The sequence below is a fragment of the Psammomys obesus genome, unplaced genomic scaffold, assembly GCF_907164565.1.
Source record: "Psammomys obesus unplaced genomic scaffold, mPsaObe1.curated_primary_1811, whole genome shotgun sequence".
NCBI classification, from domain to species: Eukaryota; Metazoa; Chordata; class Mammalia; order Rodentia; family Muridae; genus Psammomys; species Psammomys obesus.
In genome coordinates, this window is record NW_026592890.1 from 1,643,610 (window position 1) to 1,671,385 (window position 27,776).

General features: G+C 44.9%; 1 protein-coding gene across 8 annotated transcripts in view; it reads right to left on the reverse strand.

The window, feature by feature from the left end:
• Positions 1–27,776, reverse strand: part of Syne1 (spectrin repeat containing nuclear envelope protein 1) — a 461,163-nt gene that overhangs the window by 7,437 nt on the left and 425,950 nt on the right. For 5 of the 8 annotated variants that reach the window (XM_055615901.1, XM_055615897.1, XM_055615895.1 and 2 more), the window contains 15 exons: positions 27,150–27,337; positions 25,899–26,049; positions 22,721–22,903; positions 22,345–22,482; positions 19,261–19,452; positions 18,133–18,463; positions 15,833–15,901; positions 14,101–14,243; positions 11,844–11,967; positions 11,156–11,367; positions 7,307–7,507; positions 5,539–5,667; positions 3,444–3,656; positions 2,300–2,392; positions 891–949 (listed from right to left, as the gene is read on the reverse strand). In XM_055615901.1, coding sequence (XP_055471876.1) covers positions 891–949; positions 2,300–2,392; positions 3,444–3,656; positions 5,539–5,667; positions 7,307–7,507; positions 11,156–11,367; positions 11,844–11,967; positions 14,101–14,243; positions 15,833–15,901; positions 18,133–18,463; positions 19,261–19,452; positions 22,345–22,482; positions 22,721–22,903; positions 25,899–26,049; positions 27,150–27,337 — 2,426 coding nt within the window. The remainder of the gene's footprint in view (positions 1–890; positions 950–2,299; positions 2,393–3,443; positions 3,657–5,538; positions 5,668–7,306; positions 7,508–11,155; positions 11,368–11,843; positions 11,968–14,100; positions 14,244–15,832; positions 15,902–18,132; positions 18,464–19,260; positions 19,453–22,344; positions 22,483–22,720; positions 22,904–25,898; positions 26,050–27,149; positions 27,338–27,776) is intronic. The other 3 variants (XM_055615898.1, XM_055615896.1, XM_055615900.1) reach the window with 3 other exon arrangements.

The window sequence follows — 27,776 nt, forward strand, 5'->3', positions numbered from 1 at the left end:
GAAGAAGAAGAAGAAGAAGAAGAAGAAGAAGAAGAAGAAGAAGAAGAAGAAGAAGAAGAAGAAGAAGAAGAAGAAAAGAAAAAAAGGAAGAAAGAAAAAAGTTTTCTGGGGAAACACGAGCTGAGTTATGGAAGGGCAGAGGCAAACAGACAGGACACCAACAACAGAAAAGGCGAAGCGTTGCTGACTGCAGGAACAATGGGACCCCAGGTGCAAGCATGAGGCGAGGTAGCAGCGGTGAGGACTGTGGGGTCAGCTCTCAGCAGCTGACTGAGCAGGGTGAGGCCTGATCAGAGTGAAAGCTCCCCACGTGGGAGGAAGGTGAGAGGCTGAGTGTGCCAACTGGAGAGGAGTGTTAGGGCAAGCAGAAGAATCTAGAAAAGTGCTGTGTGATTTTAAATGAAGAACACAAAATTAGGCTTTGCCATTTTGAAAAACCTAAAACCCACAATCTGGATAAAACAGGAAGGTAAAGTTAAAAAAAAATGGGGATGTTAGTATATTTTATACAGATTTGTGGGTTCTGTGGGTGTCAAAATAATTCATTGATCAATTACCTGCCTTATTGTAAAATCTAGAAGGAAAGAGGATGATAAAAATCTGCCATGAATCAATGCCACTAATTAAATCACATTTTCATGGACACATGGTACATCCTTCGATCAACAGGACCAGATGGGGTAAATACAGAGACAAAATTTTGATGGAAGATGAATATCATTTACTCTGAGATTCACCTCTGGAGAGACTGCTCTTCCTATTTACTAGGAAAGGGGGAGATATGTCCGCTACCCTGAAGCATACCAGATTAGAGGTTTCCCCAAATCATGGGCAATTTTTATCATCCTCTCGGGGTTCTAGAACAGGTGGAAACCAGGAGAACAAGGTACCTGCTCTTTGGGCTGCTGACAGAGGGTCCAGGCTGTGAGAGACTACATTTGCCTCGTGGCTGTTTGCAATGAACAGGGGGTAAAGAAAGAAGAATGTTCAGTCCAGGCAAATAAAGACAAGCTAACCAATGAAAACAACTGAGAGTGCAGCCAAGGGCAAACAAATCAAATGCAATGACCAGTACCTGTGGACTAAGGAAACTGGCTTTTCTTCGGTGGGAGGAGTGGGGTGGACTCATAGTTACAGCATCAGCCATTGATTTAGCCTGAGCTTCTATTGTGGCTTGCACCCACAGTGGGCACAGGCCCCCCACTCCTCCTGGCAAAAGCACAGACCATCTATATTGTGTAAGAGTCTCTGTGCATTTGGTGATCTAAACGTAAACTCTACTTTATCATTCTGCATACTTCAGAGATAATTCACATGGGCTTGTATTTTTGGCAACTTTGAGGGCACAGAGCCTATAGTAAGAATTTTAATAGTAAATGAACACGAAGCCCAACACACTCAAGAAAGATCAAGGCTAAAATGTGAATTGAAAAGCCAGTATTCCTTCACATTCTTAAACTAGGATCTACAGGAAACTAGTGAATGTTGGTAAAACAAAAAACAAAACAAAATTCTAATAAGGATAACACATGTATCAGCATAGAACATAAGTATATATGACAAAAATACAAATGAGGTTATTACTTCTAAAATCTAAGGGAAAATGGAATGAATATACTTATAAAGCCAGACAAGGAAAAAAAATCAAACAAAAAATAAAAACAAGCTCCTAATACACAGAGAATTGAGGTACAGAGGGTGGAGGGGCCAACCTCGCCTTTCATTCTCTATGTGCTCTGGTGAGGCACTTCCCACCACAGGCCATATGTGGGGTTGGCTTGAGGAGTTGTGCTTTCAGGGTTAGCACCCAGAAGCCCTTGGTCATCATCACTCAGAAGCCCTTTCGATTGAGAGTCAAAGCAACTTCATTTGCCTTTATCATTCCAGTGGACTCACAGGACGCTCACAAGTGGCCCCTGCTGTGAGGCACCTTCTGGGCACGACAACCACAACCAGCGTTTTTAGTGGACACACCGGTGGGAATGTGAAGAAAGGGTACTCATGAGTGCCATTTCTAGAAATGGCCATTTGAGCAAGAAAAAAAAAAAATTCTTCCTACATAGTAGTGATACTTTGAACTCATTAAAAGGAAAGGGGGAAAAACAGAAGAAAAAAAAAACCACTTTATTTTTAAATTGCTGAGAACATGCTTGTAGGCTGAGACATAAGTTAATATGGGTGAATGCCCTGTCCTATGTGGGGATTCCTGTCCTAAGCCTGTGGACCCCATAGACACAAAAGGTGTCGTATCTCAGAGTTCCCACCATGGACCAGTTGGAAAGGGCGAGCAGATAGTTACCGATTTCTGTCTGTTTGGGGAACTTCTTCCTGATGTAGGACTCACGGATCCTGAGGTGTCCAGCTCATCTGCAGAAGACCATGAGGACAAGTCCTGCAAGAGAAAAGGATGCATCCACAACTACAAGTCCCAAAGCACGTAGGGGCTCAGTTTACACTGAGCGTTTCCCACCTCAGCGCTCTGCACCTTTATCTCTTCGTCATGAAGATCAAACTATCCCCAGTCAGACCTGGTTCAGATGAAACCTAATTCTCCTAGTTTATTGGGATTTCTTGGCCTAAGCTTGGTCCTTCTGGGAAGCATTACTGTGTTTTATTTTTGTGGCTTTGCTATCCCTTAGTGACATGGGCACAAGTGAAATGATACTGGCTTGGGGGGGGGGGTGAAAGTCTTCTTTACAAGTTCAGGACACTCAGGACGGACAGACTGACAGAATCCAATTCATTTACGTTTGACAGCTATGTGGGAGTGTGCTCCTTAAAGGTCAGGGAAACTGCATTGCTTCTCTGCTGGGTCTCAGGGGAGGTCATGCTTTGAATTGCTCTGGAGAAATGAGCAGTTCTGTGTTGGTGAAAAGGCTTCACAACCTTACCAGGCACCTCTGTATCTACAGGCACATGTCCCCAAACTGACAGTACAACCATGATAGAGTTGATCTTAGAGAAAAAAAAAATGGGCAAAAATAAACATTCGAAAGGAACATTTCAACAAATGAATGAATGAGTGAATGAAAGAATGAGTGAACAGATTCAAAAGGACAGAGTTCATGCTCTCCTGAATGTTTAACGCCAACCTCACAGGCAGTGACTGTGTGGGTCCTTCCCAGCTGTATAACTGAAAACATGCCACTTCCTAAAAAAGCAGTTGGAATAAGATGCTACAGTAGCCACAGCAGCAGGGTTGACAGCAGCAGGCTAAAGCGGTCTTTTGGATTTCACAGAATCAAAAGCACCGTGTTACAAAAGTTTTCCGAGTCTGCCTTTGTATTCTGAGACAGCTCTTGACAGAGCAGCGGTGGGGGCGGGGAGGAGGCGGCCTCTCCGGGTCTGACAAGTGCTACATCTGGGTCGTTCTACACCAGGTGGAGATCCAGTGCTTCAGGCTCTGCGGGAGAAGCGGTGCTGTGCGGTCTGAGAGGGCTTACCTGCTGACTGCTCGACACGTCCAGCAACTTCTCCAGACCCTTGATGTGATGGCTGACCTCCTTCAAGAGAAGTTTCAGCCGGTTTCCAATCACGTGGACTTTTTCTTTGGCTTCTAGACAATCTGCGCCCTCAGCATTCACCAAGAGTTGGCGAGACATGTCCTGGAGTGCAGCCACTCTGAGCTGGGACTTCAGCAGCTCCTGCTTTATTTGCTGTGGACAGAGAAGGAGAGATTTCTTTAAGAGATTTTGGTAGAGAAAGTTGCCTGAGTGAGCCATCATATCTGACCCCCCTACACACACTGTGGCATATGGCCTCCAAACAGGACATGTGACATGGGGACTCCATGCTAACCTTGCCAAATGTGTTCTGAAAGACCTTTAAATCACTCTAAGCTCAGGGTACTCACTGGACACATGTTTTATAGTAAGAGCAATGGGAACATTTGAACTGAATAAGAAATGTGAAGATATTAACAAAAGAAAATCTCATGGAAATGGAATCTAAGATAACCTGTTAAACAGAAACATAAAACATTAAAATGTAGGTACAGCAAAACTCAAATCTGTCCAGGCACACTCTAGCTAAATCTTCTTAAATTACCTGCAATGACTGATCATTCAAAGGTCCCTGCCCAGAGGTCAAGGTGAGTAAGAAGACAGGAGGACCACTATCTCCTATTGGTTTTCAGAGATCCTTCTAAGTGAATTAAAATCTCCACCTCAGTAGTCTAGGTTGTAAGTTTTTCATGCTATGACATAAAATTTGAAGACAGCTCGGACACACAAGATGCCAAGCACATTCTCCTGGTGGAACTAAAGCCTGCTTTTTTATCATCACTGCCACGCTCTCCACCATATTATCTCAAATCCTTGTATATAGATTTGCACAGTAAATTTCTGGTTGAATTTAGTACCAGAAAAAGCTTCTAGCTTTGAAGAAAGAGATATATTTTGGTCTTATCAGACGATGACGACAGGAAGTTATCTCATGGCTTTCTGCAAACTTGCCACCAAGGTTTGTGCTCGCTCACCTGGCATATGTACTCCCTCTTGGGTCAACCTAAATGCTCTCTCCATTTAAGTAGCTTTCATTTCAGTTTTACAATAAGCCACTAATTACACTGTGGTGATTACTGTCAACTGTCAATCTGACAGACTGTAAAGTCAAATTACACTGTGGTGATTACTGTCAACTGTCAATCTGACAGACTGTAAAGTCAAATGGGACATGAGTCTCTGGCTATCTCCATGAATGGTCTTTGGTTGGAGTATCAGTCTCAGAAAAGATACTTGTGCCCAGATTGTTTGGTTCTGTTGCTCTCCTTGTGGAGCTCCTGTCCTCTCCAGGTCTTACTATCTCCCCCTTCTTTCATAAGATTCCCTGCACTCTGCCCAAAGTTTGGCTACCAGTCTCAGCATCTGCCTTGATACCCTGCAGGATAGAATCTTTCAGAGGCCCTCTGTGGTAGGCTCCTGTCCTGTTCCCTGTTTTCTCCCTCTTCTGATGTCCATCCTCTTTGCCTTTCTGAATGGGGATTGAACATCTTAGCCAGAGTGCTCCTTCTTGATTAGTTTCTTTAGGTGTACAGAATTTAGTAGGTTTATCCTATATTAAATGTCTAATAGCCAATTATGAGTGAGTATATACCCTGTGTGTCTTTCTGCTTCTGGGATACCTCACTCAGGATGATCTTTTCCAATTCCCACCATTTGCCTGCAAATTTCATGGTTTCCTTGTTTTTTATTGCTGAGTAATATTCTATTGTGTAGATGTACCACAATTTCTGTATCCATTCCTCAGTAGAGGGACATCTGGATTGTACAACCACTTTGGAAATCAATCTGCACTTTCTCAGACAACTAGGAATAGAGCTTCCTGAAGATCCAGCTATACCACTCCTAGGCATATATCCAAAAGATGCTCAAGTATACAACAAAAGCATTTGTTCAGCCATGTTTGTAGCAGCTTTATTTGTAATAGCCAGAACCTGGAAACAACCCGGATGTCCCTCAGTTGAGGAATGGATACAGAAATTGTACATCTATCCAAAGTTGTTTTTTTTTTTTTACGGTAGAATATATATATTCTCACCATGAGTTGTTTGTGATGGTCCTGAAGTATCTCTGAGTCAAGGGTGGAATCAACTGGGATGATTTCATTTTTCCTTCTGTCAATGTTTTCTAGCATGAGAAGCAGAGCATGGCTCATTTCGTGGAACTCCTATCAAAACAAAACAAAACAAAACAAAACAAAACAAAAATGTAGAGTATGAAATAAAATAACTGCAGCTAGAAAATAATTTTCTACACTATTTTTCAATTTTTCTTTCCTTTCTTTTTTTCTTTCATCCTTTTTTTCTTTTTCAAGACAGGGTTTCTCTGTGTAATAGCATGACAGTCCTGGCTGTCCTGAAACTTGCTTTGTAGACCAACCTGGCCCTAAGCTCACAGAGATCTGCTTGTACTTCCCAAGTGCTGAGATTAAAGGTGTGTGTTATTACCTGGCTTCAGTTCTTTTCTCTGGCTATCACCAGTAAACATACAGCACCATGAGCAGCAGTACATGGCCCCTCTGAGGAAGGCCCCACCTGCTACAGGAAGTACAGCTGCTATGGCTGGAGTTCAATAGCACTGTTGCAACCAACACAGAGTAAGTTCCGCTGTTTATCTAAAGCATCTAACTTATCCTGGTGGGAATATTTACAAGGAAAGCACACTGACAATAAAACAAAACAAAATAAAACAGAAAACAGCAGTGCTGACAGATAATCTGAAAAGAAGCAGCTCTCATCCACATGCTCAAATCTTTTCATTTTTTAAGGCACAGGCTCAATCCTGTGTTCCTTTCTTCATCTTCTTACATCCTTACTTGGCATTGTTATTGATGAGCTCCTGCATACAGGGTACAGTCTGCAGCCAGACACAGCAGGGGGTGGGAGGTGGTGAGGGGCAGCAGTAGCAGGGAAAGCCACTTCGCAGGAAGCTTCTACTCCTGCCCTATGGCACTGCATGCAGTCCAAGGACTGGCAGAGCCTCGATGTTCTGTATGACCTGGGCCTTGACCTTCTGGTCACTTCCTGCCTTGCTGGCTATAAACTGGCTAAACTGCCTTCTTGCCGGCTCATAAAGAGACAATACCTGTACATACTTCAAGAACCTCCCATCTGCTGAACTCCCTTATAACAACATCCTCCCAGCATCAGCCAAATGTCCACAGGATCCTTGACCTCCCTCCTGTAATGGCTTTTCTCCATTACTGTCACAGCGGTGTTTATAAATTTCTTGGATAACTATTTCCTTACCTTAAACTTTTATTATATTGTGTGTGTATGCCATAACACAAATGTAGAGGACAAAGAACAACTTTCAGGTATCAGTTCTTTCCTTACATCACATGAATTCCAGGTTGGCAGCTGCCCTTACCCACTGAGCCATCTTGCCAGTTTCTCCTCAGATTTTGTTGCTATTGTCTTGTTAATGGAAGCGGAGGTTAGGCCATATCTTAACTGCTTAGGGCCTTACCTGGCATACAGAAGAAACCCAGCAAATGCCAGCTTAAGTGGATAAATAAACATCTATAATGCTTGTTTTGTTGTGCAAAACTTATCTGCCTAAATGTTTGGGAAAAACGTTTTGAGTGAATACATGAAACAAACGAGTTGGTCATTGTGATGAGCACTGGCTTCTAATCTAGACAGAAGACTGGACAAAACTCCTTGAACACACATCATAGGTATAGATCCCATCATAAGAAAAGCTACCTCATCCACAGGCTGGCTTCGAAGAGCAGCCACCTCCTCCAAGCAACCCTAACGTCAGTGTCCAGCCTGGTGCCACCCTCTGCCCACGGCCCGACCCACCTGGCACTGCATCAGCGCGTCCTGCAGCAGGCCCCGCCAGTCTTCCAGCAGTGAGCACACGCGGTCCCATCTCCCGTTCATCTGGGTTAAGCGGTCCTGCAAGTCTCGGCTCTCCTTGCTGTCAGCCTGGGTGAACTCAGAGCTGCAGAGGTTGATGGAGAGGATGATGGCTTTGCGGTGGTCCACAGCTTTCTGGAGCTCCTGAAGAGAACAATCAGGCAAGAGTTATGAAGGAAACATTTTTTAAAAAGCACTTTTAAGACCCTTGAACATGTTTTACTCAAGGCTGGAGAGAAAGCTCTGTTGTTAAAGGCAGAACTTGAGTCCAATCCCCAAATAAAAGAGGCTGGTGTGGTGGTGCATGCTTGTAAGCCCAGAGGCGCGGGTAGAGACATGAAGACTGCTGGAGCTTGCGTACCCCGCCAGCGTAGCCCGCCTGTTGACCTGTAGGCCGGTGAGGGACTGTGTCACAGGGAGAAGGTGGAGCGCATTATCAGATAGCACTCAGGGATGTCTCGTGCCCTTCGCGTGCACATGTACACGCGTGCAGCTGCACGCACACACGTTTCACGAGTTCACATGAAAATGTGGCAGACTGTTATATTTTCAGGGTGTCTGCCAGGTTCCCAAGGGAAGAAGAGCCCCACAGAGAAGTGTGGTGTCCAACGCAATGAATGGAGGAGTCTGAGTAACTGAATGGCCAACCACAGCCAGACAGAACAGACACAGCCACAGTGTGAAGAAGGAGGACAGTGCTTTTTAGTTTTTGCAAATGTAATAGTTTCATTTCACCAAACCAATGGCACTCAAACTTCTCTGTGAGAAATAAGATGAAAAGCTCTTTAGGTTCTAGTATTCTGGCCTCCAGTGACCTGAAATACAGGCACACTGGCCTACGAGACAATACTGACTGTGCCATCAGCCACACTGTTGTGATGGTAAAGAAAACTGATTGTGTACTTCATGATCTAATCAATTTAATTTGATTCCAGAAAAACAAACAAGACAACAATAAGCAAACAAACAAAATCCCAAGGCAACAATAGTCAGTTTAGAACTTAGAACCAAGAACTTGAATTCTTAATTCTGTAGTAGGTTTAGACTCTGTGTGCAGGTAAACACCCAAAGATCCATCCTGAGTGAGCGGTTCTGGAGATCACACTATGAAATATACATTTTCTTACAACTTCTCATTATTTCTGTCATGTTCCTAACTCCACTTAATTTTTTTAAATTTTAGATTAAAAAAAATAGGTTCTCAACATGATTTCCTGATGCCACCACAAAGACAGCATAAATCAAGAGATGCTATGAAAAGTCCTTAGTTACCCCATGAATCTGTTGACAGGGAACATAGAGCTATTGACAGAAGTTAGGAAAATGGTTTGGGGCAGGGGCTTCTGCTTGCCACACAGGATGACATCCAAGATCTTTCTTGCCTCATTTCACATGAAGTCTCAGATTTTGGTCAACAATACATGTTGTCTTTTTTAAGGAGCCTGTTTATAATGCAATGCTACCTAGACAGAGTGCTTTACAAACTGTAAGAAAAATGCATTGCATTGTGCAGCCCCTGTAAATCGCATCTCTCATCTGCCCTGGAGTTCACAGGGCTAGCTCAAAGAGCTTCCCCTCGGATGCTACTATGGAGATATGTGTGCAGGAAGATTCATTTCTGTGCCTGAAGGTTCAAAGGAAAGCAACCTGATTGCCAAAAAGAAAAGCCACAATAGCATCATTACAAAATGAACAGCATACACTAAAGACCACAGGAACACAAAAGACACATGCTTATTCCAGGAGGCTTCATTCTGAAGAAAACATGTTTTTGATGGTCTCTAGACAAAAATCACAGGGCCTACAGAGCTACTGAAGATAAATGCAGCCCAGGTCTGCAGGGGGCTCTCGAGGGTCCTAGAGTGAGTGCCACTGGGTGAGGGGGATGTCGAAGAACCCGACCTGTAATTAAAGGCCAATATCTGTACACTCACCGGCCAGGCCCAAAGCAGATGCCAGGGGCAACTGTTTCACCACAAAATCTCAGTGGATTTGTTTTGTTTTACTCATTTCTACTCAACGCTCTTGACATTGCCGTAGTCAATTTAGTAACTTTTGCTGTCTAGAGAATGTCAAATGATTTTATCAGATCTCCCTCAGCCTCACACTAAAGTGATTTGGGGAATGATTTCACTCCATCTCTACACAGAGATGTGCAAGGCTCTGATCAGATCTGTATTTCTCTTATGAAGAAACCAAATAGATTATTGAGGTCTCAGTTCCTTAACTGAACCCACCTGGTCAGTTCTTAAAATACTAATTTATTAAGCTGTAAGTGGTGGTTTCCCTGGTAGACTGCTGTATATCATGGTTAACACGGTCCTTCTCTTGGCTTTTTATAACCAGCTTTATGAACAGCTTAGGTTTGAGACAGCTGGGGAAAGAAGAGCTTCCTGTTCGTTCTTGTTAGACATTATCTGAATGTAAAATGTCACAACAAGTGTCATGTGTTCAACGCTTGAACCCAAGTTGGGGGTGCTACTTTAGGAAGCTCTAGAGATTTGATACCTAGGGCCTAAGGAGTAGAAATAGAGGAGAAAGTTGTCTCCATCAAAGGCTGTATGTGGTCCCCAGCTATTTCTTCTTGCCCTGTTTCCCGCACACTATGAGGTGGGCGGCACCCTTCTCCACATATGTCCACCAGCCTGATGTTCTGCCCACATGCATGAGGCCAAGCTAAGCGACCACTACTGTAAGTGATGATTAATATTTACTATTGATCTACCTTTTAGTAAAGCTGCTGTTAATCCTAAACAACTGTATAACCAAATCACCACACAGACACTGGGATTTATTTAATTAACCTAGAACACAATGCTGGGCAACAGTTACTCCATCCTAAACCTCCAAGTCCTCATAGTTTCCTAACTTTTAGATTTCCCACATTATACTTGCTTTTAGTGATATATTAGGTCCAGTCCATCTCTCCACCTCGATCCAAGATCTCTGCTCCAGCCTCAGTTCTTCCAGCCTCTCCTCTGCCCCTCTCCCCTCCTCCTCTGCCGCCCACCTTCCTGTCCTCTGGCTCCTCCCTCTCTTCCTTCTTCCTTTTTATTGCTCAACATTGAGGCTAGTTGCTTTATTTTGGCATGTTTACACAAAGTTGAGACAGGTGATGCTTAGAGTAAGTATCACAATGTAATATCTGGATTGAAACCAGAGAGTGGGGGAGAGAAATCAGCATTTGAATGAACAAAGGTAAGGTGTATATATTTCAAAAGAACATTATACCAACAGACCACCAACTGAATCCTTAGAATATGCCTCTTATAGGGTTGTTTCCATCAGGCTTTCTGTCACACTGCTCAGAAGACTAACCCAGATACTTTCTGGCTGCTGCCCCGAGGAACTGAAGAGCTAGAGACAAGTTATGAGTGGGGAGATGGCACTGCCGGTAAACGGTTCACTGTGCAAGTGTGGGGATCTGAGCTTGATCCCTACAATACATGGAAAAGAGTCCTTGTGACCCAGAGGCAGAGGCAGGAAGATCCCTGAAGCTCATTGGCTAGCCATCGGAGCCAACTGATACATTCTAGCTGATGAAAGACCCTGCCTCAAAAAAGGCAAGCAAACAAAAATCTCAACAACCAAAATGATGAATACAGAAGTGAGAATGTCCTCTGGTCTCTATAAGCATGTGCAAATATATGTACTTATGTGATTACATAAACATGTCTACACACACATACGGAGAGACAGAGACAGACAGAGGCAGAGAGACAGACACAGAGAGGCAGAAATGTGTTAGCTGCTGCATCTGGCCGCCGGTGGCAGGAGGGCAAGGACAGGTACCTTGAGCTTTTTGATGTGGCCGTCGATGGTGTGGAGGTCAGTGCTGAGTGCCAGGTGCTGGAGTCTGTCCAGCTCCTCCTCCGTCTCCCCTAGCCAGGCCTGGATGCTGCTGAGGTCTGAGTTAAACTGCTGCCACTTCTGAAGGTTCTGCTTTGTCCTCAACTCCTTGCTCAGCGCCTGGGCCTGTAGGAGCTCCCAGCGGTCAATCACACCTGGCAGGGCACACAGAGGACAGTGAGCAGGAGTTCTGCCCCCATGAGGCGTAGGAGCTACTGCAGCTACATGCGGCAGCCGGCTTTAAGGGCGACAGAAAGGGCAATGTCACTGGTCACCTCTGCTATACTCTGTGGTAACGGTTAAATGGGTGTGGTGGCTCTGGCTTCCAGTCTGTTTCCCTAAGGACAATGGTGTATAGCACACTTGCTACACAGGATTTGACACCAGGGTGAGCGTTATGAGGGAACGCACAGTGTGTGACGTGATTAATCCATCCTTGACTTCTTTCTGCAGTAGTACTCTGAAAACGTCTACAAGAACCTGACGATGCAGCACACACAGGGCATTGGAATAAATGGAGCAGAAGACACACTGTGACGCTCTCCATCACCTTCCTCTGTTGTGGGATAAAATGCTGTAGAGGGAGGCTAAGCAGCCGGTGGGTCTCTGCAATAGGGGGAGACTCACTCACCAGCTGTCTGGGCCTCGGTGCTGTTGAGGTTAACGAAGCCAGGGAAGCTCTCTTCCTCCGCAAGCTTGTGTTCCAGTCTCCTCACGGAGTCTATGCTGCCGCTGCATTCGCCCAGCAGCTTCATCTGTTTAGACACACACAGACTCAGTCCTGCCACCTCAGTCCTCAGGAGGACACAGTGCTTTGGGGAAAGCATCTTTGTGGTCCCTCAACAGAACAGTGGCCGTATTCTCCTAATCAGTGTTTTTCCAGCAAAAATAAATGGCTATGCTGTTTCAACATAGCACGCACGCACGCGCGCGCACACACACACACACACAAACACCAGCTCATGAGAAACTTTAAAGACAAACTCTGCCTGCATAATAGGCATGTGAAAGCCTTGAAATGTCTTTTAACAGTGGTTCTTAACCTGGGGGTCAAGACCCCTTACAGTCAACCGACCCTTTCACAGAGGTCCCCTGTGATCATTGGAAAATGCAAATAGTTACATTCCAATTCATAATGGTATCCAAATTACAAAATGAAGTAGCAATGAAAATAATTTCGTGGTGGGGTAGGGTCACAGTACCATGAGAACTGTATTAAGGGCTGCCGCGTTAGGAAGGTTGAGAACCAATGTTTCATACGAATCTACACAGTTCAAACTGATCTGCAATTTAAAGGCTACAGTCCTTAGCTGAAAAGACAATATCTAATTGTCTCTTCTTTCTCTTTCCTAAACCGAATGTGGAAACACTAGTAGTACCACAAATCTCATGGGAACAACTTTTACATTAAATAACTGAAATACTTAAGACTTCAGAGCAAGATGAAAGCCAGCTGTTTTATGAGAAAATTTACAGCCATGTTTAATGGCCATCGTGGGACTAGGTTCAAAACTCAAAACACTGTAACGTCACATACAGTATTCAAGTTCTAAAACAGGAAATTATGGCTAGGCGCTGTGTGAGTGTGACCCTAGCATTCGGTGGGCAGAGAGAGAAAGATCATGAGCTGGAGATCAGCCTGGCTACATGACAAGAATCTGCCTCAAAGTAAAGGAAAACAAAATAACGCAAAGTAAGAAGGAAACAACAAAGTTCTCAGCACATACTTGTCAGTAGAGTGTAATCTTACCTCTCCGTGTTTCTCACAAGGACGGTGTCTTTCAGTTACTTTTTGTTACTTTTGATTGAGGTTAAGTGTCACCTCAGTGATGTCAACATGGTCATCACAAAGCTATGCTGCACTTGATTTTTATCTAACACAGTGCTGGAGATTGAACCCAGGTCCTTGAGCATGCTAGGCAAACACTTTACCACTGAGCTGCCTCGCCAGCCCTTGTATTGCAATCAAATTGTATTTAAAAAGAAATTTCATGACAGAGAAGTGACCTGGGGTACCGGTAACAGCTTGTGCAGATACAATAGCTCTCTCCCTCGTTCCAAAATGTAGAACATGTAAGATGTGCTGAAACCAGTAAGAATTAGCTTTCTATTCCTTTTGACCACAAAGTGCTCAGGGAGAGAGTTACTTTAAAATTCTCTTGCTTGAAGGTATGTTGCTGAAAAAAAAAAATACTACTTGGTCAGTGACTAGAATGAATTGATTTTACTGGATACACTAGCAACTGAAAATACAGAACGGGTAGAGATACAGTCCCTTTGCTCCCTTCTCCTGAAGCTTGCTTTTAGTTAGGATGGCTTGCTTCAGATTCAGCGCTCCCAGAGCAGAAGGTGGGGCTGGGGTGCAGCTCAGCAGCACAACACCAGCCTGCTGTGTGCAAGGTTCAGCTCTCCCATTGCAAAATCTCCCCAGATAAAAAGCAGAAGATTGCAAACATCCCCAAGGCCATTAAGTGAATTAAAAAGAACTAAAAGAATGACAACAGAAAAATACCATGTTAGTAATCCGGGGATAACCTTGGTCCAAAATTTATTAGCTGAATTTGGACAGGCACCTAGTGATATTTGGAACTGAAAGCATTTTGTTGTCTTCAGCTGAATGATCGCAGAAAGTACTCAGCACAAGGGAACAGGCTGGTGGTGACAAGGGGCTCCAGGGCCTGCAAGGGGCTCCAGGGCCTGCAAACAGTGGAGTTCTTTTCAAACTAACTCCAGACAATGGGGTTTGTTTCACATCTCCCGGTCTACGAGCTCAAGGTACTTCTGCACCGAGCGCCTCACAGAGCCCATGAGCTGCAGACAGACCGGCTGCTTTGGGTCAGTGCTGTCATCCAGGTCCAGGTCAGGAGCCTGCTGGCTAGAATACTCACATAGCCCTTGTAGCTGGTGTCCAGGTCTGGCCCTGTGGGAGTTTTGCTTCTGAGGATATCTGTAGTTTGCTGAATCTGGAAGTGGCTGTCACCCAGGGATCTGTCCAGTTGCCTCATTTGTGGCTCCAGAGAGCTGGGATCCCCTGTGGTGTCAACCAGAAGAGTCTTTACTGGATCACAGCACTTGACTTATTTAAGCTCGTCAGTCAAGAGCTTCAGAGAGCATTTCAGCTGTGGCGAAGCAGAAAGAGTGTGTTTTGGGGTTGGGGTGGGGTGAGGGTTGGGAATTGTAAAGCAGATTTAGTGCTATCCTGCTAGAGGGTTAGACATTTAAAAGGCCAAGCCAGTAAGTGTGCTTCCTAAAGAGACTCAGCGGCCTGGGCTTGGCAGAGCTCCTGCAGCAGGTCCAGAACAGCCCGCTGGGGCCTGCTGCCTCCTCCAGCCAGCCCCATGGTGGTCAGAGGGTTACACGCAGTGAAAGGCTTCCCCGAAAATCTGCAGAGGCACCAAAAGCCAAGTGTGTCCCACGTCCCCTCAGCGAGCAGGAAAGGCTTCACCTCGGGTTTGTCTCTGTCTCAGAGACAGCAGCACCACTGAAATCCCTGGTTGCTTGGTTCACTGAAGCACGGTCTCAGGTTAACCAGGAAAATCATGTCTAGCTAAGAATAGACATGCGTAGAGGAACACTTCCCTTTCTACAGGCTATCTGAAGCAAGACCTGGATTCTGCCTCTTCGTTAGGCACGCTCTTCCTTGCTGACTAGGTGCCCGCTCACCTTCTCTTAAGAGCTTTGAACTGGAGTGTGCCTGTGGGCGTGTGCTTGTGGGTATGTATATGCGTGTGTATCACACTCATTTTGGACCAGGAACATCGATTGTCTGTGTGGCACAAGGACTGGGTGAAAATAAATAAATAAACTAAATAAAATAAAATAAATAAACTAAGATTTAGCAAATGTATTTCTAAGCTACCTGGGAGACACCGCTAGCTGGAAATCATCGAGAAGGTCACTGTAATACTAGATTGAGTTTTGTCCTTGTACTGGTCTTCAGAAACTTCAGACTGGTATAAACCAGACTTTGACTCAGAAACAAATCAAGGGTTTGCCACACACCCCAAACACTGACCTGGACCTTCCGTGTGCTTACATATGGGAGGGATCTGGTGAAATCTTGAGCAATACTGGTTTCTCTATTTAACTCTTCTCGTTTCAGAAATAGTTTTATTAAATGGTAATCTAAGGATTACACTCTTATGGAGAACAGCTCTCATTGGAGGACATAGTACTTTTGAAATTAAAAGAAAATGTTCTATCAGCTACAATCTCTGCACACTCTCTCAGAGGGTGTGTCAAACAGCCTTTGCCCAGCCGGTGGGAGGTCACAGCACTACAAAGCTTCCACCAAGGGGGAGACGGGCGCACACAGGCCGGGCAAGGGCTTTGCCTCCTATACTTTTGACTGTCACCAGGCACCGAGTTCTCTTGGTAATGACACTGATTACCACTTGACAGGCTGAGGAGCTATTTCATGACCTGCTTATGGAGATCATATTCTTGGTGTCAGTCAACCAGCAGCTTTTTTTTTTTTTTTTCCTAATACAAGGGGAAGAAAGGAAGGCTGTGTCTTGGCATGCCAGAGCCCCAAAGCTGTGAGAGGCAGGGAAGCTGAGCTGAGAAAGGGGGTTTGTGGTAAGATGGCGGGTGTGGGAGGCTCCCCTTCTTCATGCCTACCAGAAGTATTTCTGATTGCATTTTCTGTGAGCTTTACATAGGCCTCAGGGTTCTCGGGGATCACTACGTCTGCAAAAAGAGCACAGTCTAAGTTGACAGCTAACTGCTGGACACCTCACTTCCCTTGTGGTGGGAAAGAAGTTTGCCTAAGGAAAAAAGAAATTAGTTGCTCTTGACAGCCGCTGGCACAAAGGGGAAAGCATGCATGCTCGCCAAAGGCTTCCTGTAATGAATCCTGCTAAGAATTCACATTGACGGCGTGTTTTCTAAGCCAGCTGCTGTTTAAAGTACTCTTGTCCTCACAGGAACCCTAAGAATCCCTGGTAGTATTATTTCTATTTTATAGATGAGAAAACAAGTGTCCAGAGGAGTGTCGTCCCTGCAGACCTAGAAGACACTAAGTGGCAGGAGAGGGCTTCCCTTTGTTGGCAGGTCTGCTTTGAGGGAAGGTCTCACACAGCACAGCCATCCCGTCAAGTCTCCAGCTGACTGGAGAGCTGTGGTGGTTTGAATGAGAACCACTCCTCCCAGGGCTATGCATCTAAACACTTGGTCACCAGCTCACAGTGCTTTAGAAGGAGCTGTGCAGCCTTTAGGAGGTGGAGCCTTCTTAGAGGAAGTATATCACTGGGGGTGGGCTTTGACGAGACTAGATCCTATCGCACTTCCTCTTCTCAGGCTCTGCTTCCTGTGTAGGAATGACAATGTAAGCAGCCATTTTCTTACTCCTGTTCCCATGTCATGCGTTGCCTGCCACGATGGAATCCATTCCTCTGGAAACATTAGCCCAAATGCTCGCTTTCCTTGCGCTTCTTTTGGTTATGGTGTTTTAGCATAGCAGCAGAAAAGTAACTAATACAGTCTTAGCAGAGTAGGTTTCTCTGACCTCTTGATTTTCCTGTCTCCACTTCTTGACTGCTAGGGTTACAGATGATTGGTACCGTGCCTGGACTAGAACAGGAATTTCTGTGTACTTAGCTTTTAAAAGAACACTACTTCTCATATGTGTATGTGAGACATATATTAAAATGTAAGGACTTGATAGCCACATTAGAACAGTAATAAAAAAAGTGGTTTGGTTTAATGCTAAAACGTGGAGTGTAATCAATATAAATGGCACTAATGGTTCATGCTTATCCTTTGCACTAAGTCTTGAAAATGGGTCCATGCATATAAATGCACTTTCTGTCCAGAGTCAACCTCAGTTATGGCAGTTGTGTTGCAGGGCTTTCCAGCAGTACGTACGTGGCTTGTACGTGGCTTGTACGTGGCTGAGGGCCATATGACACACAGCATGGGCTGCACTGCTCTCTAACTAGTTATTGCTTTCGTTCACCTGCTGCAAGGGCTTCTCTCCTCAGTCTCCCCTCCCTACGTGTGACGCTGTTTTGTTGTTATCGTTGTTCTTCTCCCTGTTTTTTCCCGCGTGCTTTAGCTTCACGATTCCTCCCATGCACTCGGAGAATTCCTAGTTACACGGAGAAGTCCTGCCTAATGTTCACCTTCAGATACACATCTAGGCCCAGGTGTTTATTTCTAAACTGTCGGGGCTGAAAGTCCTCTAAACAGTGTGTCTACGCCCACTATCTCACAACTCGCCCCACATGCAGGCACAACACGCTTTCTCTTTCTTGTTTTTCTCATCTTCCACTTAGAGGCCTAATCCAGACTCACCCCCACCTCTATTCAATCACCGAGTAAGGGAAGATTCATTTCTTGTGATCTATCACTCCCTCTTGGCACCTTTTCTTAATTCGGGTTCATAGAGCATCACCATTAACTGTGCTCATTGATGACATACATCTAAGCTCTCTGGCTTCCCATCTGTGTCCACCCATGGAGTCCACACATGATAAAGTACACATTTGGCCACAGAGCTTCAGGGTAATGGCCAAACTCCTCTGCACAGTGAACTGGTCACGGCCTTTGCTCACCAGCATCCACTGTGCCAAACTCCTCTGCACAGCGAACTGGTCACAGCCTTTGCTCACCAGCATCCACTGTGCCCACATTATGCTATCCGACACACTCTTTTTAACAGACTTCAGATGACCCCAAGTCCCAAGGCTAATCACAAACCTTGCAGGGCCTCCTTCCTCTGCACACTGCTATGTTTACCTCACAGAATCATCATTGTCCCTCTAGTCTCACTCAGAAGTCTCTGCCCAGCCCTGGCACAGGCACCCTATGATTCCTAAATGACCATGTATATGTATTTTGCCTAACCTTTTCAGGGAATATGAATCCAGTAACTAATGTGTTCCACACATGGATTCCCAAGAGGAATTCTTCTCTCTTACCTGACAAGCCAACAGCTCCCCTGAGGTAGAACTCCTTGTCTTCCTCGCCCTCTTCATCTTCTGAGGGCAGAGTTCGAGATGCCGACTCCAGGTCCCGGCTGAGATCATAATCATGGTCCCATTCCAGGGGGATGGAGTCCACGCTGGCTGGGGTGTCTCGCCCTGACCGCTCACTCCGGAGGGGCTGAGGGAGGGAGAGGGAGGGGTTGGAGGAAGGCTGTGGGGAGGGCATGCCATCTGCAGAGGGGTCCTGCCAGCGTAGGTCTGAAAGAGCCGTGGAGTCTTCGAGATCTAGCTCTCGATCTGAGAGATCATGGTCATCATCCGGTAGCTAAAACGGAAGTCACACCAACTCTGTTACAGCAAGAATAGGATTTGCTTCTAACTCCAAACAGGTGCAACCTTCAGGAAATGCCAACACACCCTGCTCACCACATGGAGTTAACTTTATTAACAAACACAGAAGAACTTTCTGATTACTTTCAAAGTACATAATAAATTCAGTTTTAGCACAGGTAAGTTGGGACTATATTAAAATTAAATAAAGAGGTAATACAAATACAGGAGCAAGCAGGCCTCCAACTCAACTGACACACAATGACACATTATCCTTTTGATTCCATATGCTAGACATAAAACATGTTTTTATCACAGAAAATTTCAAATATTTGGATAACAGCACCTCTACAAACAAGAAGAAATTGTGAGGGCAAGTAGAAAAAAGCGGAAGAAAATGCTTCATTCAAAACTAATCTCACATGCTGAGCAATTGTTCACATCTCTTGCTTCCTCCTCTCATTTCTTTTTGAAGACGCCTCATCTCCCACATAAGAGGAATACCACACAGTCTGCCCAAGGCTTTATGGAAATACAGCATGATCACTCAATGGATGAACAAAACCGTTCTCCCTAGAAGGCAGTGACTACAAATAAGCCCACTTCAAAGCTGGGAAAACTGAGGTGGGGAGGGAAGGCAACTTGTTCAGAGTTATACAGACAGTGGTAGCAAAGCTTGGAACAAACAGATATTCTGGTTCCAGACTCTGGACTCCTGACTCTGTCAGACTACCCAAGCCCCCACAACTAATTCTCGCTAGACTTAATGAGAAAGAAGTAAGTGCTGCTTACGGGCAGGCGGATCAGTTTCTTGTGGTATCTTTCCACGCGTCCAAAGACCTCCTGACAGTAGCGCCGGAGCTCGTCCAGCTCCTCCTCGATGACAGCAGCGTCCAGAGGCTCGCTCTTCTCTATCAGCTGCTCCCCCCGGACAACGATCTGCTCCATCTTACCGTGGTTCAGTGAGATCTCTTGCTGGAAAGCCTAAAGGGTGCAAACGCAATGTGGGTTTTCCACAGCTCAAAAAGATGCCACAGTGAGGTACACATCGCCCACAGTGTCAGAAAGACCATGCAGAGGCTATCTGACTTGATGTGCACCGAGATGGAGCAGTTGTTTTCTAAAGTAAAATACAATGTTAAGGCAGAGTGGGAGTCACAAAACAAAACAAACAAACAAACACGTTAGAAAAGAGAATGTCTCACCACACGTAGCATGGGTAGACAATAACAGAGAAATATTGACAACTATCATGGTTATTAATAGTGCCAATGATTCTTGGTAAAAACAATGGCGGGAGATGAACATTTTCATTCATTCCACATACCACGCATCATATGTCGTACATACGCTAAGGGAGGCCACAGATTCTCACATGATTCTTTTGTTTTGGAACATAAGCCTCAGAGCATAAAGGTATACTGATTTGAAAAATCAATTAAAAAACAAAAGATTATTTGCACTCATTCTGTAGGATTCCAGAGAGATATCACGGGGACATGTTTCAAGTGAGAGATGTTCTTTCAGTGCAACAATAAACCCTGGAAGGGTTTAAATTGTCCATAACGTCAAGGAAGATGGAGGCTAGTAATGAGTTCCAACACTCTGCCAGAATCTAAAAGGGAAAGTTCCAAATACCAATTGGAAGAAATATCTTGTCTAAGTGTTCAAATATTGATTTGCCCGTGGGAGGAATTGAGGTAGTTGTGTGGGGAAGGTCAAAGCACTGGGCAGAACATCAGTATTTATGATTTTGCACTTTATTCCACCTTAACATGCTACTATTAAGGGTAATTTCTTTTGTTTCATCACAAAAACCAAAAAGTTTGAGGCAATGTCTTAGTTACTGTAGAGTGAAACCATGACCAAGGTAATTCTTACAAAATAAAGCTCTTGATTGGGGCTTGTTTACAGTTTAGTCCATTATCTTCAATGGCAGGGGGCATGGTTAATGCGTGAGGTAGCTAAGAGCTATATACTGATCCACAGGCTGAGAGAGAAACCTGAACGCCCACCCACAGTGACGCTTGCTCTCCACTAAGCCACACCTCCTCCCACTAGGCCACACCAGCTAAACAAGGCCACACCTCCTCCCACAAGGCCACACCTCCTCCCACAAGGCCACACCTGCTAAACAAGGCCACACCTCCTCCAACAAGGCCACACCTCCTCTAACAAGGCCACACCTCCTCCAACAAGGCCACACCAGCTAAACAAGGCCACACCTACTACAAGGCCACACCTCCTGCAACAAGGCCACACCTACTAAACAAGGCCACGCCTGCTAAACAAGGCCACACCTCCTCCAACAAGGCCACGCCTGCTAAACAAGGCCACACCTCCTCCAACAAGGCCACACCTCCTCCAACAAGGCCACATGTATTAAACAAGGCCACGCCTACTAAACAAGGCCACCCCTATAAACCAAGGCCATAGGTCCTAATCCTTCTAATCTCTTCCAATAGTTTCACTTCCTAGTTAAGTATTCAACTATATGAGCCTAAGGGGGTCATTCTTATTCAAACCACCACAGGCCTTATAACTATTCTTAAAAACCAAACCCAAAACATACAAACAAACAAACTACACAGCAGTGGAGCATTACAGGAGGTGACTAGGCGGTATAGTTTGTACTTTGCATGTTCGATACCCTGGTTCAGTTTCCAGCACATGGGACAGGGCCTGTAGCATAAGCTAGTCTCAAACGCGGTACATAGACAAATATGAACTTGAACTCCTGATCCACCTGCCTCTATGTCCCAAGTGCTGGGATTACCGCCATGCAGCCTCATAGGATGTACTTGTTTGTTTTGCTTTAGTTATCTGATACGGCTTCACAGTCTACAGCCCATATTCTGGACCGCACTGTCCAGTCAAGGCTGACGTCCAACGCTTAGACGTCCTCCTCTCTTTCTTTCCAGAGTGCTGCAATGACACCTGTGGGCCTCCACATCCAGGTTACACTGGGATAAAACTTCAGAGATTGTCTTGAAAATCACCAAGCTTGACACGCCTTCTTTTATGCAATGTAAATCTCTTCTGTGAAGGCTTCTAGCTAGCTATTGTGCCTGAATTATGTAGTGAATGATACAATACATACTGAAAATTAACTTAGCCTTCAAGAATGTGGAATGTGTGGAATAAAATCTCAACATAAGAATGTTGCACGTGAGCCAGCAAAATGGCCCAGTAGCTAAGGGCACTGCCACCAAGGGTGAGGACAGACCTGGACACAGTTCCTGGAACCCGCACAACGGAAGGAGAGAATCAACCTTAAGTCGGCCTTTGACCTCTACATGCTCACAGTGGGATGTGGACACCCCTGGCTCCTGCTACGCATGTACAATAAATAAAAGTAATTTTTAAAATTAAAGCAGAAGAAAGTTGGTTTTTTTTTTTTTTCTGGAAACTGAGGGCCACCTAAACTTTGTATAGATCTTGGAAATAAGTGATATGTTAAACAACAGCCACAACAAAAATCCCGATCACTGACAACCAGGTTGACCTTCTTTAAGTGCTTATGTTAATGGATTAGAGCACTTTTAAAACATTTAAACATTGCTGGGCATAGTGGCTCACACCTTTAATACCAGCACTTGGGAGGCAAAGGCTGGCAGATCTCTGAGTTCAAGGCCAGCCTGGTCTACAAAATGAGTTTCAGAATAGTCAGGACTACATAGAGAAACCTTATCTAGAAAATTTTAAAAAAGAAGAGAAAAGAAACTTAAAAATTTAATATCTTTAGTATCTTCTGCATATTTTCCTGATCGAAAGAACTAATTTTTCAATGGCTCTCTAGGGTATTCTACAGCAAAGGCCCTGCAAACTCTTCCCTTTACAGTTTTCCTTCCCACAGATACTTTGCAGACTCCTCACCTTGAGTTGCTTTATTTTAGCTTGAACATCACATTCAGAAAAATGTTCAATGTTGGTGAGCTGAAGATCCATCTCTGTGAGCCAGACAAGAATGCTATCCCGTGCAGTCTCGAACTCCTCGCGCTGGCTAATAAAATGCTGGAAAAAGAGGAAGACGTTAGGTATTATAACGTCCATAACCATATATGTCCCAGCCAACTCCAACCTTCTGGGGAGTCGATTCCACACAAGCAAGGAATACCCTAAGTTATTACTTCACCTCTATCCTCCCCTGCCCTCCCAACTCCCACTTTCCCCAGGAACATGTCTCACTGCGGTGTGAGACAGTCAGAGCTTGTGCTCTGGCCTCTAAACCACAGACAGGCGTAATGAGAACCTTGAGTCTGCGCAGGATGGAGGCGACGCGCTTCTGCAGGTCGTCCCATCTCTGGTTGCCTCCGTGGACCATCTGTCTGAGGCTGCACGCAGAGTCCGTGCGGTTCTCTCTGGCCAGGCGGCGGTACTGCTTGTTGATCAGCTCCAGCTGGGTCAGGCTCTCGTGGACCTGCCGCTGGAAAGCCTGAGGCCACAGACAAGCGAATCAGTGTGGGAGATCCTTGAAGGGCTCTGGGCTAAGACTCTTGGTTTTCATACTTCAGAGTCAGGGAAGTATGGCTGACACACTACCACAGACACAGCATATCAACCAAGAGCCAGAGAGAGAACACAGAACTGCCAGGAGCCATTGGCTTTAAGAATAAATACGCAGAAAAGTAATGTACACACACACATTTGTACACCAGTATACACACGTATGAAACGTACACACATGCGTACACATGCAAGGTGGTTTTTAAATGATTAATAAAACTAAGCCAAGTGCGATGGCACAAATCTGTAATCCCAGCAGTCTGGAGGAAAAGAGGAGGCAAAATTATCAGAAGTTTAGGTTATCCTATGCTACTGAGGGAACTGGAAGTCAGCCTAGGCTACATGAGTCTCTGTCCCCAAAAACAAAAAAAGGGAACATACAAAATAAATAATAATCTGGAAACAAAATTTCTTATCCAAGAAACAATTTCAAGAACATAGGCATGTGTCCACATGTCAGACTGCAGTGGTCTCAAGAGTCTGTGTCCGTGCTGAGAAATGATACCGAAAATGGCACGATTTATTTGTAGAATATGTAATTTACTAAAACTGTAGAAATCACTTCAATCCTGGTATCCATTAGGAATAAAACTAAAACCATCTTTGGCATACATAAGTACCTCTAATGTAAGCTGTTAACTCTCTTTTAAGAAAATCAGTTTAGTATAAAACACAAGTAACTTTCCATTAAAAAGAAAAACATAACCATTTGAAGCAGGTCCTTTCTTCTCTGCTGATGAATTAATCAGCTTTCAGAAAGGGTGCCAGGCGGACAAACTGCCAGATGGCATGGGTGCTCTGCTCCTGAGGACACGAAACGTGGCGAGAACTCTGCAGTGGCTAGCACCTCATCCTGCTCTTGCTGCAGAGTGCATCGCTAAACCAACCAAACACCCACCCAAATAAAAGACAGCTTCGCCCTAGGCACATGCCCCAGGAACTGTGGCTGATTTTTATCCCGGACCCCAACCCAAACGTTATAAATAGTGCAGCGGGCTATTTTCAAGTACATCCTGAACTTCTGCTTTTGTTGGCTACGCTGCTCAGAGGCTCGCACGCCTGCCCTGTAAGTGATTTGTCTTCTGAGAGCTGCCTTCACAATACCCATTCGAGTATTCAGTTCTGAATACTAGGTCCAGTCTTCAGTTCTGAAAAGGTGGGAGATGCTCAGCAGATTCAGCTTTTCTTTAGGGGAAGTCAGGCTGCAGCTCTGCCTGCGCAGGTGATGGAATAGCCCTCACCATGGGCATCCTAGCACACCCAGAGCCTTCCCAAACATCCATGCAAATGGATGAGCCTTGAGCAGAATTTTGTTTCTTTGACATTTTCTGTCTGCAAAAAAGCTAAACATGAGAATAAAGATAGGCAGAAAAAGCAGTTACTTCAGCACTGACCGTCCGAGTTACTTTCGTCATGAAATCTGTGTCGAAAATAGCATCAAGAATGACCCACATAATCTGCTTTGTGGTATAAGCCAATTATGAAAGGTTTTAACCTTTACAAAGCAGAGTGCTGCAGGACACAGGACAGGGTCGCTTCCACCAGCACTGGAATGACCTGGATTCTTCCGCGGCTTATGGTGGCTTTTTGCTGGGGAAAACCTTTTACAAAGGCATTTTCTGTTTCTGGATTTAGTGGTATAGTTTCATGTAGATCTCTGCAGAATCACTCTGACTTATCCCACACATAGCATCAAACACTATTATAATCAGACAGTTCTCCATCTAGGCTTTAGATCTGCAAGTCAGGCAGGCAGGAACCAGAAGAAATTTCCCGTGTCCCCCCAGGCTTGGTTCACTGATGTCACAGGAGAAAACAGAGTCACATATGGATTGAGGTGAGATATTAGTTTCATTTATGTACATGTTGAGGAAGGCCGGGGAAAAATTATGAAAGGGACACATGTAAGGGCTGATTAGAATGCAACAGGGCCATTTACAGCGAGTACAAAGGCTCGTGTGTGTGTCAGCGTATGTAGAGAATGTTGGTTCCATCTGCACCAGTGTTGTTGTGGGAATCAGAGTTAGCCGAATGGCTACAGTTCGGGGCACCACAGAGCTACACAGTGGACCTACGATTGTGAAGAAGGCAATGGATTGATTTAATGGCTCCTCTCTAAATGTAATTAAGTGTTACTATTTTCATATCTTAGAAATGTAAAAGTGTCTGAGACTCAAGAGCTGCTCTCTGTGGCTTTCTTTAAAGTTAGCTCTAATGATAATTCTCTAGTCAATTTGGGTCCAACTCTATGTTATCAGTGACTAAAACCATTCCTATATATTTGATTATTTAATTCTTTGAGCTAGCATACAAAGTACATTTCTGTGCAATGTGCTTTGCTCTCATTGCCTCCCTCCCCCACTGTCTCACCTTCCCCTCCTCCTGACTCTTGCTGGTCTTCTCATACTGTTTATCTATAAGCACTCTAGCTAGGTTGAAATAATTGAGAGAATACATTTACAGATTTTCATATTACAGAAATGTTCATATTTTAATCCTAGAGGAGACAGATGAAGAATAATTCCATGAGCTTGGGGGGAAATTATAAATCTTGTTTTCCAAGAGAATTCTTTTCTCTTTCTCTCTTCTCTTTCCTCACTTTAGACAGGAAGGCTTCTTTACTTATAAGCCGGGTTAGCCTTGAACTTAATATCCTCCTACCTCAACCTCCTAAGTGCTGGGATTATGAGACTTTGCTACTGCAACTGGCAAACATTTTTGTTTATTACTATCGTATTTGTAATTCTGATAATCGTCAATTAAAATCTTCATCACCCTTTGTCCACTCATGAACCCTGTTACCCATGGCTACCAAGCCATCCCCCAGTTATCTAAGCAGATAACAGGAGGCACATTAGCCACTTCATGCCCTACGGCATAGCCACCAGCAGGATGAGCCATGAATATTTGGCAGTATGAATCACCTCAAACTTCTTCAGCTCTTCCTTGGCAACTGTATAGAGCACCCCAGAAGAACTGGGGAATGCAGCCGTCCTTTCTGAAATCTTCAGCCAGTCTTCAAAACGTGAATAGTCATCCAGAAACTTCTGCCAGAGTCGCCATGTCTCTTCAATTCTGAGGCAGGAGATAGAATACACCTCCATTATCAAGGATGGTGACGCCGGAACCCTATCTGTCCCTTCAATAGGATTAAGAGTGCCCAAACAAGCAACTGCTGTGCACAAGAACAGCTTTGAGCCAAACCGCCCGGAGAGAAAGACGGACAACTGTTGCAGCTAAAATAGAACAGCTGTTGGCTTAACGTGTTGCCCTGCAGCTCTGAATCTGGAACTGGTCAAAGTGGATATAAAACTGCATGAGCAGCCTTGGTGTTTGCACGGAAGGTCAGAAACCCTACGCATAGCATAGCCACTGTGTGGGGCAGTGCGCCCTTACATAAAGCTGAAGTTGGAAATTCCTTCAGGGCTCACTTCAGGCTCAGGACAGTCAACCTTGACAAACACAGAGCTTTTAGTACTGGCCACAGAGCAGCACAGCTTTGTGCTTTAGGCCACAGAGGGTTTGGCCATTGAGTTTTTGCCACTGTCGTTTCCAAAGGGCTTGAGGGTGTCTGTTATGGAACGAAGGTGGCACAGGTAGCGCTGGGTTGCAGTGCATCGCTCACTTTCAGGCGTGTGTGCCACTAGGCTATTTGCTCTCCCGCGGCCCTCGCACGGTCCCTCCCGCTCTACGGGCCTCTTCTCCTAAATGCTTCTTCCCGCCCTCAGGTCTGTATGTTCTGCTCCCCTCCTCCTTTACCTCCTGTCTTCTGGAGCCCTTCCTCCCCTTTCTATTCCATGTTGTATGTTTAAGCATAAGCTATCTATACAATTAAGTCTAGATTTATATGTGCTATCTACACATTCAAACCTAGATTTCCAAATCTAGAGCTAGAGACAACATAAAATATTTACCTTTTTTGAGGGTGTATTATGTAACTTAACACTGTGAAGAATGGAATTTTAATAAAAGAAGGTTACTTATTTGCCTGTTTATATTTGCAATTATATGTAAGTAGTGGCAATTTTGGGAAGCCAAAGCTATTTTTGAACGTTCTAACCTTGGAAACAGTAAAGAGTGTATACAGTGAATGGAAAGCTGGAGGGAGTGTTTTGGTTTGGGTTTTTGCTTGTTTCATTGTTGTGTTTTGGCCTGTAACTTCACACCCAGCTCACTTGAGTCTCCTTTCCATGGACATCGCACAGATGTGCCTCCACCGCCGGTCCAGGTTCCGGGTGGCCTGCTGAATGGAGTCACACTCAGCATCCGTGGCACAGGCATCACAGTCATGCAGCAGGACCTCGCACAAGTTGAGGACGGAGGCGACACCTGTGCTGTGTTTCTCGATGTCTCTCTGAAGCTCCTGCAGGGGAATGAAGTGAGCTTTATTGTAGAAGTCCCTGTGGACAGACCGGAGAACTTCAGCCACGCGCACTGACTCATAAATGGCTATGCCATACATGACAGGATTTCGCCTTTGGCAATGGAGGAGCTTCCAGAGCCTTATTTATGATATCCTAGAAGCTCAGGGTACAGTATGAAGGGATGGATCTGGAAATAGTCTATGTGAGAAGTGCCAAAATAAAAGCTGAACCAATAAAATGGACGACAGTAGGGGCTGGAGAGAAGGCGCAGCAGTTTAGAATGCTTGCTGTTCTACCACAGCCAGGGTTTGTACCCTACACTGGGAGGCTACAAACACCCAAAACTTTCACTTCAAGGGACCACTGCCCCTTCTGTCCTCTATCCATAGCTACACACACACACACACACACACACACACACACACACACACACACACA